At 63.4% G+C, this 16,383-nt stretch overlaps 1 protein-coding gene across 2 annotated transcripts; it reads left to right on the top strand.

Moving 5' to 3' along the window:
* Positions 1–6,865: 6,865 nt before the first annotated feature.
* Positions 6,866–14,181, top strand: RAB37 (RAB37, member RAS oncogene family). Of its 2 annotated transcripts, XM_082327085.1 has the most exons (9): positions 6,866–7,004; positions 8,989–9,099; positions 11,092–11,133; positions 11,279–11,345; positions 11,432–11,484; positions 11,920–11,985; positions 12,753–12,809; positions 13,046–13,122; positions 13,227–14,181. In XM_082327085.1, the coding sequence occupies exons 1-9, from the start codon at positions 6,909–6,911 to the stop codon at positions 13,330–13,332; spliced, it is 675 nt and encodes a 224-aa protein (XP_082183211.1). In that variant the 5' UTR covers positions 6,866–6,908; the 3' UTR covers positions 13,333–14,181. The 2 variants fall into 2 exon arrangements, with proteins under 2 accessions (XP_082183211.1, XP_082183212.1); XM_082327086.1 differs by lacking the exon at positions 8,989–9,099.
* The last annotated feature ends 2,202 nt before the right edge of the window (positions 14,182–16,383 follow it).

Below are 16,383 nucleotides of genomic sequence, written 5' to 3'. Positions count from 1 at the left end.
GCAAATCAAAGAGGGAACAGCAGAGGTTTGTTCTGGGCTGTTCCAGAAAAGTTTCACTTGACACAAAATGACAGATTCTGCTTTCAGGTGATTTGACCCATTGCCAAATCATTCTTCCTCCCATTGGATGCTTGGATCCATTTAGCTGGAACAAGCCCCACGGGGAGCGAGATGTGCCCTTGGGCTGCGGTTGATCCAAGGCGCTAGCAAGCAGTTTGCAAACAGGGAACCACTGCATGATCTGAGCCAGCTTTTGTCTGGTGTGCAGCCCTAGAGCTCGTATCTACAGGGCTGAAATACAGCTCTGCCAGGGCAAGGGCCCAGCGGGGCTGGCAGAGGGCCCCGGGCTCTGGTGTGAGCCAGCGTAAGGGGCTTGGCCATGGTAAAGCAGCACCTGGGCAGGGTGGGGACAGCCCTGGGGTGTCCCTGTGGCACAGGACAGCTCGAGGCAGCGTCCAGCAGCATCCAAGTTGCCCTGGAACGCTGCCTGGAGCAGGGGAGAGGCAGCGCAGTTCCGTATATAGAGCAGGTAAAAATAAGTCTCGGTAATGCAGCCCTGAGAGACCGTGAGAGCAGGGTGGCGAGGGGCCAAAAGCAGCCGCGGCTTCGCTCCCAGAGCTCTCCCAGTGCCGTGTCCTGGCTGGGCTCTGCATGCTGCTGTGCTGGGGTGCACGTACACCATCGCCACAATTTGTTGCGACAAATCCTGCTGACCTGGGAGAAAACCTTTGGGTTTGGGGCTTCAGCAACTGTCTGAGAGCAGCAGAAGAGCCCGTGGAGGGCACCTCTCCCCTCCCTGCATCCCCAGGACTGGGGTTTTACCCTGTCAGGCTCCTTCTAGCTACATTTAGGTCTAGCTACTGCATGCTAAAGCTCAAAAATGAACTGGGAAGATAACCTCAACCCACAGGCGCTATCCCCGATCTCCTCCTGCTTGGCTGGCACTGGAAATGCAGCAATCACGTCCCTACGCTGCCTTGACAGCCATGCAAAACTTCTCTTCCCGAGGCACGTTAGACCAAAATATTTCCTTTGCTCGCTGGCTGCCAGCACCGGGAGGGGAGATCTGAGCGGGTTTGCCCTCGCTGCCCCGTCGCTCTGCCTTGTCTCTGCAACCTACATCGAGCCAGCAGCGGTTTTGAAGGGAGGTGATTTGTCTAGGTCTGAATTCGCCCAAACCCCCTAATTTGAGGTGTGGGGAGGGATGTTTGCTCTTTCCCGAAGGCAGAGCTGGCAGACAGGTCTGCTTGGGGGTGTGTTACAAGCTGTGCCTGCTTTTCTGCCGAGGCCGTGGAGCAGGCGAGCTGCGGGGTGGTGGGGAAGCGAAGTGGAAATCATTTTCTTTAGCTGGAAAGAGGAATTGCTTTGATTGTGCTGGGGCTCAGGAGCGGTGCTTTGGGACTGTCACCGAGCGGCTCTCCGTGTCTTGGCCAGGTTTCCCTCTGTGCCTCGGCCATCTGTGCGTGCACCCCGGCAAAGCCCTGCTCCATCCCCACGCCACCATGCAGACAGGAATGGCAGCACCAAAAGGAATCTTGCAACTTTTTACCAAAGTTTTCCAAGCAAAAATACCCCAAACCCTGGAAAAACCCGGGGGGGCTGAGAGGGTGCTGGGGAGGCCGGGCTGCGGCTGAGGATGCTGGCAAGAGGCAGAGCGGGTACGGAGCTTTGTCACTGGGAGGCTTCTTGCTATCGTGACTCAGGCCTGTCCAACCTGAGGTTTCGACAGCTGGCCTGCCACATCCACTCCACACTGGGGTTTTTATTCTTCTTTTATGTTTATTTTGTAGCCAGGAAGGCCACAGTGATTTCCACTGTGCTGTACCTCCACAGAGCCCATGAGCTTTTCCTAAAATCATTAGGAAAGTTTCTTGGCTGCTTCTGGCCAACTTTTACTATTGTTATTATTAAGTCATGAAGCAATTCATGAGTTGTCTCTATTATAAATCCCAATTAAATTATTGATAGAGGAGTCTGCCTTTTATACATGTTCTCTGTAAATCCTGGGCTCTGGAGGCTTTCTGGTGCTCATTCCAGCCGGCTCTCCTCCCTCCATAATTAATGCCGTTCTCTGCATTAACTGCTCCCGAAGACAGCGCTGCAGGCTGCAGCCGGTCTCGTTGCACTTCCCAGCACCAGGATTTTACCTGGGAATAGTGTGCAGCACCAAAAAATGCAGCACTGGGGTGCAGGAGCCCCATGGCAGTGAACTCCTGGGGTGTTTTCCCATGTGGCTGCTCCAGGGCAGATCCTGCTCTCTGCATGGCAAACATTTCTGGGCAAAGCCAAGGGGGCTTGGGCAGGGAAATTCCCCTCGGGGAAAGGGGTGACCCAGCTCCTCTGACCCATGTGCAAGGGCTTCACCCAGAGATTTCTGCCTCCCAACATCCCCCCAGCTCCTGCACGGGCTCCCAGCCCACGAGGCTGCTCTGAATGTACAAGTGACCCGCAGCCAGCCCAACGTCTGGTTAGGGAGGAGGGAGAAATCTCCGGCTGCGGATCTGGCCGCAGTTTGCTGCCTCTCAGCACACGGGCCCGCGTGGCGGTGTGTGCCTGGCGGAGGTGCAGAGCTCCCTCCTGCCAACAGCTCCGCTCGGCCGGTCAGGCTTTTCCCAGGAGACGTTTGGGGTTTGGGATGTTTTTTCCGGGGGAAAACGCTGATTCACTGAAGCGAGCGTTTCACTGAAGCGTATCGGCGTTAACAGGCTCCAGGCAGGTTGTGGAGCGGTGATTTATGCAAGGCAGGATGCTGGTCTCCTGCCAGTCCATGTTCCTGTTTCATTTGTGGTCCTCGAGCTTGTTGGCTTTTGGTTTCAACCCACGCCTTTGGGGTCCGTGGGGCGGCAGGAACCGCAGTGCCGGGCACTGTGGCACGTGCCTGGTGGCTGGTTGCCCCACGGCCTCCCAGGGCACGAAATCAGGCCTTGATCTGCCGGGGCTGTTCAGGCACTTGATTAAACACACTCTCACCTGCACTTCACAAGGGGGGACGCGCCGTGCCTGAAGCGGGGCCAGGCTGGGTTTCACCTCGGGGCCCCTCAGTGCAGGGGAGGTGATGGAGGGACGGGACCGGCCACGTGCGGAGGCTCCCCTGGCCGTCGGGAAGATGCTGAAGCACCAGCTCCCGCTCGGCAGGCGAAGAGCGACCTTCGCGATGTCACCCTGGGGTGAGGACGAAGGGCTGAGGTGCCCCGGGATGGAGCGAGGCTGCTGGAGCTGCATCGGACTAAACACAAATCAACGGGGGAAACAAGAGATGCAGTGAATGCGGCACAGGGGGAGGCAGAGGGGGGAGGTTCAGCCCCAGCACCTCGCTGGCTCGGGGGTGGCAGGGGGACCGGTGACAGCGGGGACACTGCCCCGGGGCCAGCTCAGCGCTTGCCAGGGCTGCAGCTACAGGAACGCCCGTGTCCTGAAAGACAGAGCCAAAACCACTTCTAAGCAAGAAGCCAGTTAGCAGAGTGTTTATTTTAACTTGTGTCCCTGTGAAAGGGTTGAAAGCGCCTCGGTTTCCTGAAAGGATGGGAATGTTTGCGCCGGTGGCTCTGCCAACAAACCCCAGATGCAGGCAGAGAGGGGAGGGAGGGGTTTGCGTTTGCACTGTTGGTCTCCCTTGGGCCGGGGATTTGGAGGAACACGGGCAGGAGCAGAAGGGAGGACGGGCTCCCCGGGGATGCGGTGTGGGTACCGGGGCCAAGGGCTGGCAGCTTGGGAGCTGCTCGGGAGGTGATGGCAATGCCCCAGCTCCGACACCCGCACAGCTCCCTCGTCCCTTCTGCTCGCGGACAAGCAAGCCCTGCTCCCCGCGGGAGAGCCCCGGGGCTTCCCACGAAGGGCTGGAGAGGCAGGGAGGCTCCGTGACATCAAACCCAGCGCCCTGCCGGGGGACAGCGCTGCAGACACGCAGCGTTAACGCAGCTTGAAGGCAGCCCGGTGCCCCGGCGTGGCTGTGGCAGTGGCTATGTGCAGCAGCTGTGGGAGACGCTCTCTTTATTAAACGGTTTTGGACCTAATCCAGCACTGCCAGAGTCCTCCCAAAGAGGTTTTCCACCAGAGCTGTGCGAGCCAAGGCTGCCTCTGCCCGGCAGCTTCCCGATCCGGGGCAGCAGTGTCTCCTGCTCGCTCTCCGTGTTGCGCTGCGCTTTGCTTTCTCTTCCACCTCTCTGCACTTGGAGAGGGCCCATGCCCGAAGCTCAGCCCGGGGCACATTTCATTTATTACAGGGATGGTCAGAGGGGTGGAAATTCCTCTCCGGGCAGGTGGCAGGACCAAAAGCAACAGCAAAGGACAGGGCACAGCGGTTCAAGCCATCTGGCCACGGCGCTGGCACCCAGCAGCCCATGGGGACAATCTGCTGCCGCCGAGCGGGGCTGTGCAGTGGGGCTGTGCCACGGGGCTCATGGCTCCGCCATGGGCTGGGGCCAGGCTGCTCCATCCCGACCCTGCTGCGTTTGCTGCCGCATCCCCCCGGCACCCCCTCCCCAGACGCCCGGTCCCCGGCCGCACCCCGTGCCTGCAGGCTCCGGCATCGCCTGCTCCCGCGCCCTGACGCCTCTTTACCTGGTCCTTGCAGACGATCCTGGTCGGAGACAGCGGCGTGGGGAAGACGTCTCTGCTGGTCCAGTTTGACCAGGGCAAGTTCATTCCTGGCTCTTTCTCTGCCACCGTGGGCATTGGGTTTACGGTAAGAGCCCAGTCCCTGGTCCCTGGGCTGTACAACCTCGCTCACCCTCGGGGGAGCAGCTTTATTTGGGCAATCATAATCTATGATTCTGTGATTCTAAATGGTGTTAAGCACAAAAAATTGGGAGGATTTTCTTTGGTGCTGCTGGATGAGGGGCCCGGTTTGGCTGTGCGCTTGCCAGCAAGCTGAGGGCAGGCGCGCTTCGGGCTGCCGGGGGGATGGAGGATGGACAAGTCTTCACGTCCTGAACCCCTCGGTAGGGCCGTGCCTGAGCGCAGCCTTTTGCCTCGCAGCTGGAAAGCCGCCTTCGGAGCGGCCCTGGTCTCCCGGGGAGAAGCCAACCTGTGTCCTGCCTGTGCGGCCCGCGGCCCTCGCAAACAGTCAGGCAGATGGCGGCAGCGCCTGGGTAAAGCACTCGGCTGCCGGCCAGTGCTATTTGTAGAGCTGCTGTGGGGCCAGTGAACAGCTCCGACACTTGTGTCCCCTCTCCCAGGGGAGCCCAGGACACAGACAGCGCTTGGGACCTCACTGCACGGCGAGGCTGGCATCCCTCCAGCAGCTGTGCCAAGGCTGGAGCTCAGCAAGAGGCTGTTGCCCACGGGGAGGCTGTTACCCACGGGGATTTTCTCTCTAGTCCAGGCCAAGGAAGCAGGGAAACATGCGGTTTCCGTGCGGGGGACCTGGGGCCAAGCAGCCTGGGGCTGGCAGCCAAGAGTGCCCCCCTGGGCAGTGCCAAGCCCTGGGCAGGCAGAGGAGGCTCAGCCGTGTTCCCAACCTTTGCCAGCTCCCGGCTGCCTCATTTCTCCTGCAGCAAATGCCAGCGTGTGGAGGTGATGCTCAGCCAGGCGTTTCTTCTGCCTAGGCAACTCCGTGAGCACCAGCGCGGTTCGCCGTATCCTTCCAGCCCCCCCTCCCCAGCAAGCTGCAGGGGAGCTCAGCCGCTTCCAGGAGCTCCGAGCACCTCCAGCCTTCATCTCCAGGCACTTCCCTAGCCAAAGAGCGTATATAAACTATAAATCCCGCAGCTGGGTCTGAGCGCAGTTACGGGACTGGAAATACAGGTTCCCTTTCCCGAGGGGCAGAGGAAGGCTTGGCTGGAGCAGGAGCTGGCAGCCGGGGAAGGCGCGGAGGCGGGCGCCGTCGCGGAGGGCAGCTCTGCCGTCGGACCCCCCGCAGCCGCGCGTGGCCTTCGCCCGGAGAGCGGCGAGGGGCACGGCTCTGCACCGGAGCCCCGCGCGCCTGAATCCCGGCGGCGTGAGTGGGGCTGGGGGGTTTGCACTGAGCTCAGCCCTGGCACGGAGGAGATGGGCTGGGTATCCCGGGGAAAATAAATCAGAGGGGGCTGAAGGCTCCTGTCCCGGGAGCGGTGCCTGTAAGCCTGAAGACCCTGGGGAGCTGTAGTGCATGGACCTGGATGGAGTTTTGTGGAGTGAATTTTTGGGTACCACAACGTCCTCAGCTCTCTCCCGGGACTTCTCCCGCATTCCCACGCTTGGGCTTTTCCCAAATGAAGTGCACTATGAGCCAGGCCCCAACGGCTGGCGTAGGATGCCGGGGGCTGTGAGCAGCCGGGGGAGCGGGAGCCCCGGCAGCCGTCCCGGCCGGGACGCAGGCGCTGCTGAACCGGCTCACCGCAGCGCGCGGCTTCCGGCTAACGGCCGCCGCTTCTGGTTTCCTCCCGGCTTCGCTGCGCCTTGGCGCTAACCCGGGGCCCAGCTCGGCAGCCGTTGGGGCTGCAGCAGACAGGGCAAACCCCCCACCCCCGGGTGGGCTGGTGGGCTGGGAGCAGGAGCTGCCGGCCCCACCGACCCGGTGTGGCGGGGGTGATTTGGCAACACCGGGGTCTCCATCCCCACACCCCGTGGGGGACGGGGGGCTGTTCATTTGCGGGGTGACCGGTTCCTCCTCTCCCCATCCATGTGCCTGGAGGGACGGGGCCGGGCTCTGCCCGCCGTCCGGTGCCGCTGAGCCCTTGGCAAACCCCAGCACCCCGGTTTTGGGGTGCGGGGGGGGGGGGCAGGTTTCCAGCCTTGAGCCTCCTCTTCCTCATCCCGGGGCCAGGCTGGGTAGGGAGGCGACCGGGGCACAGCCTTGGGGGTGGCATCGGCCGGGGAGGAGGAGGAAGAGGAGGAGGAAGGCGGGCCGGGCCGGGCCGGGCCGGGTGGGGCCGCGGCTCCCGCTGGCCCCGCGGCACCGGGACTCGGCGGCTCCGCTCGGACGCACCATGAGCGGCCCCGGCGGGGCGGCGGGGAGCGGGGACCCCCCGGCGGGGAGCGGGACCCTCCCGGTGCTGCCCCGGGACTACGAGCTGGCCGGCAAGGTGGGAGGCGGCGCGGAGGAGGGGGGGTGAGCAGGGATGGACCCCCCAGCCCCGCCGCGGGTGGAGGTTGGGGTTTGCCCCCCGGCCCGGGGGAGAGCGGGAGGGGTCCGGGGGGGTCCCCGGGGCCGCCCGCTTCCTCCGCTGCCGCGATCGCGCCCAGGAAGCGGCTGGGGGCCGGGGAAGGGGAAGGGGAAGGAGGCGGCCCCAGCTGAGCCCCCCAGCCCTGCCCAGGGGGGGTCCCAGATCTAGCAGATGTGGGGATGGGGGTCCTCCCCCCCCCCCGGAGGTGGAGACAGGGGGTCCCTGCCCCGAGGTGGTGATGGGGGTCGCCGCTGGCCCCGCTGCAGGAATAGGGTTTTGGGGGGTCTCGGCTTGGTGGGCAGTGGGACTCCCTGGGGGGGTGCACAGCCGAGCTCTGCCCTCTGAAAGCCCGTCCTGCCCTTCTCCGGGCGAGGGGGGCTGCTGGCAGCCGGGGCAGCCGTGCCCCCCATGGCACAGGGCAGGGGAAGCAGGGCCCCATCCAGCTTCCCAAGGGCACCGGGCAGGGGGGCAGCGGCTGGGCCCCGGCGCTGAGCCAGCCCAGGGCCCCGCAGCCCCCCGCACTGCAAACACCCCCGCGCCCCTGCCCGATACTGGGGTGGGAACCCTCCTCCCCGAGGGCCCCCGCTGCCCCAGCCTGCCCCAGGGGAGCACCCTCCTCTTCCCGGCGGCACTGGGGAGGCACGGGGTGGATGAACCTTTTCCCCGAGAAATTTAATACGCAGCCCCAGGCTGAGCCCGGCATTGACAGTGCCAGCCCTGAGACCTCCCGCCGCCTCACTGAGCCGGCTCCCAAAGCAGTCCTGCATGCTGCCACCTTCCCTAAACCACTTTTATTCCTTTGCCTTCACCCTCTCCGCTCTGTCTCCTTTCACGGGCTGATACTTGGAGGGAGATTTTTGTGTTAGAGGGAAGAACTCAGTTGTCAGCTTGATCTGGAGTGAGGTGGAGGCAGAACTGGGTGGCGATCCCAGCCTGGGCCGGGCAGGGGTGTCCCAGGGAAGGACTGGACCAGTGAAGTGGGTTGGCAGGAGGCAGAGCATTTCCAGCCCCCAGCTCTGGCTGTGCTGGCCCGCAGCGCATTTGCTGTGCCGTCGCTGCGGAGGGTGGCCACGGCTCGCTGCGTTCGCCCAGCCCGGGGGCAGTGGGGCCGCCTGGGTTTGCTTTGCAGGCTCCAGCGTCCCGGCAGGGTGGGCTTGTGGCGATGGACCTGCTTGCTGGAGTCCTGCTCGCTGCCATTTTTAGGCAGGGGATAGATGCAGTCGGTGTCAGGTTAATTATTGCCGGGCAGGAATGGGCTGCTGCCGGTGAGCAGGGAGGAGAGCACGGTGTCGGGGCGTCGGGTAAGGCTGTGCTTACGGAGACCAGCATCGGTCCTGGCTGCTGCCTGCCCGGGTCTGGCAGTGCTGGAGCAGCCGGGGAGCCCATGCTGAGCCTGTTTGCTTAGCAGGAGGGGAAAAGGCACCGTGTTTGCTTTGGTGTCTGCAGCAGGCAGGGCCCTGGGCACCCACAGGGCGAGAGTCCTGGACACAGCCGGGTTTGCCCAAGCCATGCATCAGCCCTTGGGCTGGGCACACCCAGGCCGGGGGTGGAGGTGGCTCTCCCTGTCCGGGAGCTGCGGCCGGTTCTCCAAGAAGGTTCCTGGGTTGGGAGACGGTCAGGAACCAGCCAGGAGACATCTCTTTTTGCTGCGGTATCTGCCTTCCCACCAGCTCTCCTCTTCTGCTCTTCCCCTCTTTGGTGGCTGACCGCTGCCCTGGGGCACTGCTCGGCTGCACCCTCAGGGGTCCCATCCCGCCCCCAGTTCCCATGGGGCTCCCCAGACCCGGCAGGACCAGCCCTGGGGAGAGAAACGGAGGGACACAAGGGACCGGGGAGGGGCTCAGCACCACCCAGGGGTGCTGCCCCCTCCCCGCTGACCCCTCTCCCTGCGCCCATCTTGCAGGTGATGTTACTTGGAGACTCAGGCGTGGGGAAAACCTGCTTCCTGCTCCAGTTCAAAGACGGGGCCTTTCTCTCCGGGACGTTCATAGCCACCGTGGGCATAGATTTCCGGGTGAGACCACCACGGCTGCCAGCCCCTCACTTTCCCCGACCCGCACCTCGGCCAGGACGGGGCACTGGGAAGGGGGACGGGGGGTTTCCAGTCTCTGCACCCTAAATAATCTCCTAACTGGCTGCAGGCGCTTGCCGAAACCCTCCCACCTCTCCCTGGGAGAGCAGTAACGGATGGAAGAGCCCGCTGGGAACATCACTTCTTGCCTTTAAATCAGCAAAAAGCCTCGGTTTAGCCCATCCCGGATGGGTGCGTGGGCTGGGGGTGTGCAGTGGGTGGCCAGCACACTCCACCGGCCGGGCTGAGGCCAACAGCTGGCAGGGACAAAGGCTGGTTGCTGTAATTTTGTGCCTTGAAAGGGCTGAAATTGGCCGCTGAGGAGTTGTTAAGGTCACCGGATCCCGTTTAAACTCTCCCGCTGCTCTCCGTTCACCAAATTTCAGCTGCAGGGTCTCTCTGGGGATGCACGGGCAGGCAGAGCTGTTTGCAGCACAGGGTAGAGCAGTGTTTCAGCAGGCTGGAAGTGACGGGGGTGTCCCCAGGCCCGGCTCTGCCTGCGGCTGCTGACACGTGTCGAGCGCGGTCGGCGCTTCCTCTGCCTCCGCAGCTGCAGCGGCTTCGGTTTTCTGCCGCCTTTGCTGCCTGGGCTGCTCTTGGCTTGCAGGGGGGAACTGGGGAGCAGGGGCCAGGGGGAAGGGGCTGTGGGTTTGCTTTGGAGGGGTCTCGTAGCCTGTCCTTCCAATAAAGTCATGAAAGAAGGAAAATCTGCTGTGTCCCACTGCTGGGCTCAGCACCGGTGGCCCCGGGGAGCTGCCAGCTCAGCCTCATGCAAGCGTCCCCTCCAGCAGCACAGGGCTTGCTGCTGGTAGGTAATTTCCAGCGTCTCCTAGGGCACATTTTTTGTTTTATTCAGCTCATTTTCTCAACTTTTATCATCTCCACATGGGCTGAATTTCCATTTCAAACAATTCCAGGCAACCAAATTATTTATAGGGGTCTTCTCTTTCCAGAATCATCCCTCCAAGTACAATTCTACAAGTCTTAAAATAGCCCTTTGGTAACTCCTGCTTTTCTTTTCTCGGGCCTCTGGAGAGACGTCCCTGGCTTTCAAGTTGGGTATAGTGATTGCTTAAGCCCTCTCTGATAACCGCCTTCCCCATTCATTTGCAAATGCTGCTTCCCTACCTGGTCGCAGCCCGATGCCTGGCTGCAGACTGCCCTGACCGGGGAGATTTTCTCCTGCAGTGCCGGCTAAAGCTGTCTGCCACCTGCAAGCCCCCAGCTCAGTGTGTGCAACCACCTTTAAGGGCCAAGCAAGGCTCCCACCAGCAAAGAAACCTGAGCTGGACACCCACCGTCGCCCACGGAGCATCCCCAGGCAGCTTGTAGCATCTGAAGGCCTTAAATTGCTGCAAATAGCCCAAATTTTTCGTGCGGCGGTGGTTCCTTCGGCGTGTGGAGCAGAGAAATCCTGGCAGAAGGGTCAGGGCTTTATGGTGGGCAAATATAAAAGCAGGCTAAGATGTTATTAATAGACAAATGTGCAAATTAATGCACATTTGCATGTAGTTCATGCAAGACCCTTCCCTCTTCCCCAGCTCTGCCGAGCTTCCCCTGGCCACCTGGCAGCCTGCATCGTTAGCCAGCTCGTTAGGAGCCACAGGACAGGGGTGCTGGCTGTAGGAGATGAGCAAGGGACCGGATCCAAAGCAGGCTGGGATCTCGCAGTCCTGTCTCCATCAGGGCCTGATTCTGCCCTTTTCCACCCTGGCACGAGGGGACGCTGCTCTGGGATGTCCCTGAAGGTGCCACGGGGCATCACAGCCCCCCAGGACCAGGGTTTGTAGCGATGAGGGTTCAATGTCCAGCCCCATGGGCAGCCTGGCTTCGTCCCGAGGGGACGGGGCACAGCCGGGTCCGCACCAGGGCTGGCTGGCACCCGTGCCAAGGCACGCTTTGTGCTGATAAACGTGCTCTCCTTCTCTTCTGCAGAACAAAGTGGTGGCTGTCGACGGCGTGAAGGTGAAGTTGCAGGTGAGCTTTGGGAGGAGGTGAGCAATTCCCAGCCGTGCTGCTGGAAAACAACCCCTAGACTGAGCGTGGGTGGGCTGGGGGCTGCAGGGGCATCCCCAGCTGGGGGTTTCCCCTCCCCGCTCTCACCGGGGCGGCTTCTTGGCAGATCTGGGACACGGCAGGACAGGAGCGTTTCCGCAGCGTCACCCACGCCTACTACAGGGATGCCCAAGGTGGGTTTGGGGTCCGGCGGGGACGGGGGAGACCGGCCAGAGCGCACCCCTGCAGCGGGGCAATGCCTCTGCCTCTTCCCTTCCAGCCCTGCTGCTGCTCTACGATATCACCAGCAAGATGTCCTTCGACAACATCCGCGTGAGTCCCCCCGCCGGTCGGGAGCATGTTTCTCCCTGGGGATCGGGGTGGTGGGTGCCCTGCGTGGCTTGCTGGGTGCTTGGGGCAGTTCAAAGCTCGTTTTGCATGCAAGCACCGGCTGTTTCGGGCAGAGCCAGCCGGCTGGGAGCTCGTCCCCGGGGCGCCGGGCTGGGCGCCGCACGGCTGGGTGAGTTTTGTTTAGGGACACGGTAAATGGCTGGAGGGAGAAAACGCGGTTTGGGATGGACGTGAACTACGTGTAGGCTTGGGCCACAGCCAGGAGACCGGGCATTTTCAGGACTGTTCAGCTGGGATGCTGGAATAGTTCCCATGCCAAAAAAAAAGCTGTTTTCCCAGTCTTCATGCAGGGTGTGTGGGCTGAGAGGGGAGGGACGGGGGTACCGCTCGCCCCGACGCAGCCCCGATCTCCCGCAGGCCTGGCTGACGGAGATCCACGAGTACGCCCAGAAGGACGTGGTCATCATGCTGCTGGGCAATAAGGTGCGTGCAGGGTCCCCCTTCACCCCGCGGTGTGCCGTGCTGTGCCGTGCCGTGCCGTGCCAGCCCTGCCCTTGCCATCCCAGTGGCTGCGGAGGGATGGGGCTTAGTGGGCGCTCTGCCTGCGGGCTGGGTGCACCCTGCCTGCACCCTCCGCCGGGCTCTGCTGATTTCTGGGCCCAGCCAGGCCCAGAGGTGACCCCAGAGGTTTGGGGGGTTGGGGAGGGTTGGCGTCCCCGGCAGCTGCGGGGGGCAGCACGAGGCTGAGGCTCCTGGTACGGGGTGGTACTGGGTGTGGGATGCCCACCCAGGTCCTGGATGCACCCCCAGATCCCAGGTAGCCCCAAGTCCCAGCTTCCCAGCCAGATCCCAGATTCTCTCTCGGGGTCCCAGATGCTGCCGGGTGCCCAATGCCCGACTGGGTACCAGATTTTCCCCTGGGACTGGATGCCCCCTGAAGCCTGGATGATGCTGGGTACTTGATGCCCAGCAGGGTATCAGAAGCCCCCCTGGGTCCTGGATGCCCCTGGGTACTGGATGCTGCCCCAGCTCCCCAGTGTCCCCAGGTTCCAGATGCCCCCCCACATCCTCGATGCCACCAGGTCCCAGATGCTCAACAGGTCCTGGATTCTCCTCTGGGCACTGGATGTTCCCAGGTCCCTGATGGCCCCAGTTCCTGGCAGCCCCCCGTGCACCCCACGCTGCTTGCCAGATGCCCCGAGGGTGCCAGCCGCCCCTGGTACGTGGTGACACTTTCCTTCCCTTGGCAGGCCGACGTGAGCAGCGAGAGGGCTGTGAGGACGGAGGACGGAGCATCGCTGGCCAGGGTGAGCTGTGCTGGGGTCTAACACGCCTGCAGCCCCCCCAGACAATTGCACGTCGCTCAGGGTCCCCGGGCAGCCGTGCCATCCCCTCTGATGGGTGCCCAGATGCAAAACCTGGGGCAAGGCAAGGAAGGGGATGGCACCTTGTCCCCAAGCCTTGGCCAGGTGGCTGGGACGATTCGGAGGGGCAGGAGAGCATTTTGGGGCTGGCCGCTGATGGGGCCGTGCTGTCCTTGCAGGAGTATGGGGTGCCTTTCATGGAGACGAGCGCCAAGACGGGCATGAACGTGGAGCTGGCCTTCCTGGCCATTGCCAAGTGAGTACTTGGGGGACCTGGGCAAGGGAGGTGTCCCCCGGCCCCACCGCCTCCTGCACCGGCGCTGGAGCGGGCGGGGGGGTAACGCGGCCCCACCACCCCAGGGAGCTGAAGCAGCGCGCGGTGCAGCCGCCGGACGAGCCCCGCTTCCAGATCCATGACTACATCGAGTCGCAGAAGAAGAAATCCAGCTGCTGTGCCTTCGCCTGAGAGCGGCCAGGAGGGGCCGGCAGCCCCGGGGGCACAGGCAGGAGGCAGAGCAGGGGCCAAATCCTGCCCTCGAGCGCCCGAGGGAACCAGGCTCTGACAAGCCGAGCGTGGATGGGACAATACGTCGGAGCGGAGCGCGCACGAGGAGAGCCATCGCCCCGGTGCAAGGATCCAGGGGCCAGATCCTGCTGTCCTGCAGGGCAATGCCTGGAGCCTACTGTGTGCCACCGGGGGAATGACCGCCGTGTGATGACTGCCAGCCTGGCCAGCGAGCCATGGTGACGCCTCCATCACGCAAGCAGGATGCAGGATACGGCCCTGCACCTAGCTCGGGGCCCCTCGGAGCGGCTGGAGGGGCCGCGTGTGTGCCGTGGATGAGCCCCTGCGCAGTCCCCGTCCCTCTCCTCCGCTGCAGCCACCCCCGCTCTCGGCGCTGCTGTCGTCTGGCTGGAAGGGCCTGATCCAGCCCCCCGCGTCCCCGGTGCTGCCGGGCTCTGGCTTCCCTGCAGGGAGCCTCGGCTCTGCCCCGCAGGCTGCCCCGCGCCTGGGCGCAGCCGGTGCCCGCGCTCGGCCGTGGCTCCTTGCTGCTGTGGTTGCTGCTGTCGGCTTTTATCCTCCTGCCGTCACCAGGGCAGCGATGTCCCCATTGCATCCCGGTGCTGGTGGAGGGAAGGGCCGGGATGGGGAAGCATCCAGCCAGGCCTGCTCTCTGCCCGCGCAGCCGATGTGAGGAGTAAAACTCCCCTGGGAGCGCCTGAGCGACACTTGGGGCACTTTCAGCACACGTGGCAATTTGCAAAAACCTTTATTCCCTGCCTTGTAGCCACAGAAATTAGAGACTTTTTTTTTTTTTTTTAATGAGAAAAGCCTTTTTCTTTTCAATCCCTCCAGGTAAAACCATCTCCGGCCTCACGCAGGCTGGAGCTGGTGGGGTGGAGGTGCCCGCGGTGGCCCGGGGCTGCCCACGGTGGCTGGGGGCTGCGGTGCCTGCGGGCTCCCAGGGCGGGCTGGGTTTCTCTCCCATCGCTGCACATGCAATGCAACTGTTTCTTCCTGCTGCTGGCAAATTGCAGCTGAAACCCACTCTCTGGAGAGCAGATGCCTGAGATGCTTCAGCCAGCAAACGCTGCTTCGTTGGCCCGGCAGGCACCGGCGGGGTGCAGGGTGCAAGGCTTAGGTCCCGCATTGCTGCACGTCCCCGGTGCCCGGCCTGGCCCTGCCGACCCCTCCGGCACGCTGCCGGCTCCCCCGAGTGCTAGGCAGGGCGGTGAGATGGTGAATATTTGGTTATGTAGCTGAAGAGCTGATGCGAAGTGCAGCTGCAGAGGGCACGGCAATGCTGCACGTGGGAGTTGGGGACTGGCCGGCGCATCCATCCCCGCCAGCATCTTCCCTGGTCCTGAGCCCGTCTCTCACCGGCCCCGGTGCCTCCTTCGCCTTTGCTCTGCTCCTGGGTCTCTCTTTGCAAGTTTACAGATTAAAGCTGGGTATTTTCGAGGCTTTGCATCTGCCTGTTTTGTTTTTTTTTTTTTTATTGCGTGAGAAAAACCTGCCCCGGGTCTGCAACGTGGGAGGCTGCTGCACCCCGGCGCTGCGGGGCCGGGGGGGCCCTGGGAGCAGCCGTGGGGAGGGGGAAGCGCCCGCCGCCCCTTCCTCCCCGCTGAGGCTTTTGTTGCACATTTCAGACAGTCCAAAGGTGAGAGGGGAAGAGTAAACATGGCCTGTTAAATTAAAACCAACCTCCTCCCCTGCTGTTCTCATGGTGCGGAGTCCAGCATTCCCCAAATAACTCTGTCTTCCCACCAATGGCATTGCTGCTGCCGCTTGGCTGATGTCTGCAAAAAATGCTGGATGGCTTCAACACAAACAGACGTTGGCTCTTTTCTGTTTCCCCCCCTCCGGTCCGAGCTCCCTTCACGTCACGCCGAGCCGCAAAGGGCCCTGGCAGGAGGAGGCAGCTGGGGTGCGACAGCGCTGCCTGCACCCCACCATCCCGCGGGCGCTGCCGGGGTCTGCCGGACCCAAAAACAGCTCCGGCTGTTTCCTTTGCTGCCGCTTTTCTTCCTTATCGCGGTCCCCTGCTCAAACCAGCCCTCCTGGAGTTGGGTTTTGTTTCCTGGCTTAGGGCAGCGCTCCCAAAAAGCATACCCCCCCCCCCCCCGTCTCGCCCCCGAACACGCGCGCTCGTGGGGCCGTGCCGCTCGCAGACCCCTTGCCGAGGGGAGTGCTGTGCCGCGGTGATGCCGCAGGTGATGGACCCCCCACCCCCCCGTCCTGGGACCATATCACGACACGCTTGCCCTGGTTTTCCTCTCCGCAGGCATCTGGTGCCATGGGATTCCTCTCCACCGCCTTTCTCAGGGCCCAGAGGCCACGGGCAAATGCTCAGCCGAGTGGAGGAAACAAATGAGCCCACTCTCCGCTCCCAGGCCGGGACCGAGGGGCCGGAGCGCGGCCACCCCCAGCGCACGGGGGGCTTCTCGGCCGCTGGGGTCCCCGCGGCAGGGTTCGGACGTGTCCCGTGGCGTGCTGCTGCCGTCACCTCCGCGCTCACCTGGCTGCGGCGCGGTTAAACGTGATCCCCGCTGCCCTGGGGACCTTTGGCCAGCTTGAACTTCAGCTGGGCCCTGAGGGCTGCCGGGGAGTGACACTGACGGTGCCAGGCCCCCCTCCCCAGGGCGATCCCGGGGGCCAGGGGCCAGCTCTGCCCGGCACCAGCAGCCCAGGCTTCTGCTCGCTGCCCTGCTCTGCCCTGGCCGAGCCAAAACCCCAGGCTCTCACACGCTCGTAACCCCCTGCGTGCTGGGAGCGGCTCAGAGCAAATCCCCCCGGGGTTTCTACCATCTCCCCACTCCTGGGGCTCCTCGGGCCCCCGGGGGCGGAGCAGGGGCCGGGGGCCGCTCTCCCCTTGCCGCCGCACAGCCGGTGACCGGCGAGCGCGGCCTCCCGTGCCGCTTTCCCACGCAGTTTCACTTTGAGGTTGTTTTTATTTCGCTCTGGAAGCTCCGAGCGCCCCGCCAGCACCGGGGCCGGCAGCGGGAGCGGCGCTGG

This window comes from Platalea leucorodia (assembly GCF_965183815.1).
Source record: "Platalea leucorodia genome assembly, chromosome: 14".
In the NCBI taxonomy this organism is placed as follows: Eukaryota; Metazoa; Chordata; class Aves; order Pelecaniformes; family Threskiornithidae; genus Platalea; species Platalea leucorodia.
The sequence above is the reverse complement of the archived record's forward strand: the minus strand, read 5'-3'. Positions and strand labels throughout refer to the sequence as shown.

Coding starts and splice junctions, on each gene's coding strand:
- RAB37 (XM_082327085.1), top strand. CDS start 6,909: ATGAGCGGCCCCGGCGGGGCGGCGGGGAGCGGGGACCCCCCGGCGGGG. Junction 7,005..8,988: donor ACTACGAGCTGGCCGGCAAG/GTGGGAGGCGGC, acceptor CCCATCTTGCAG/GTGATGTTACTTGGAGACTC. Junction 11,485..11,919: donor TGTCCTTCGACAACATCCGC/GTGAGTCCCCCC, acceptor GATCTCCCGCAG/GCCTGGCTGACGGAGATCCA.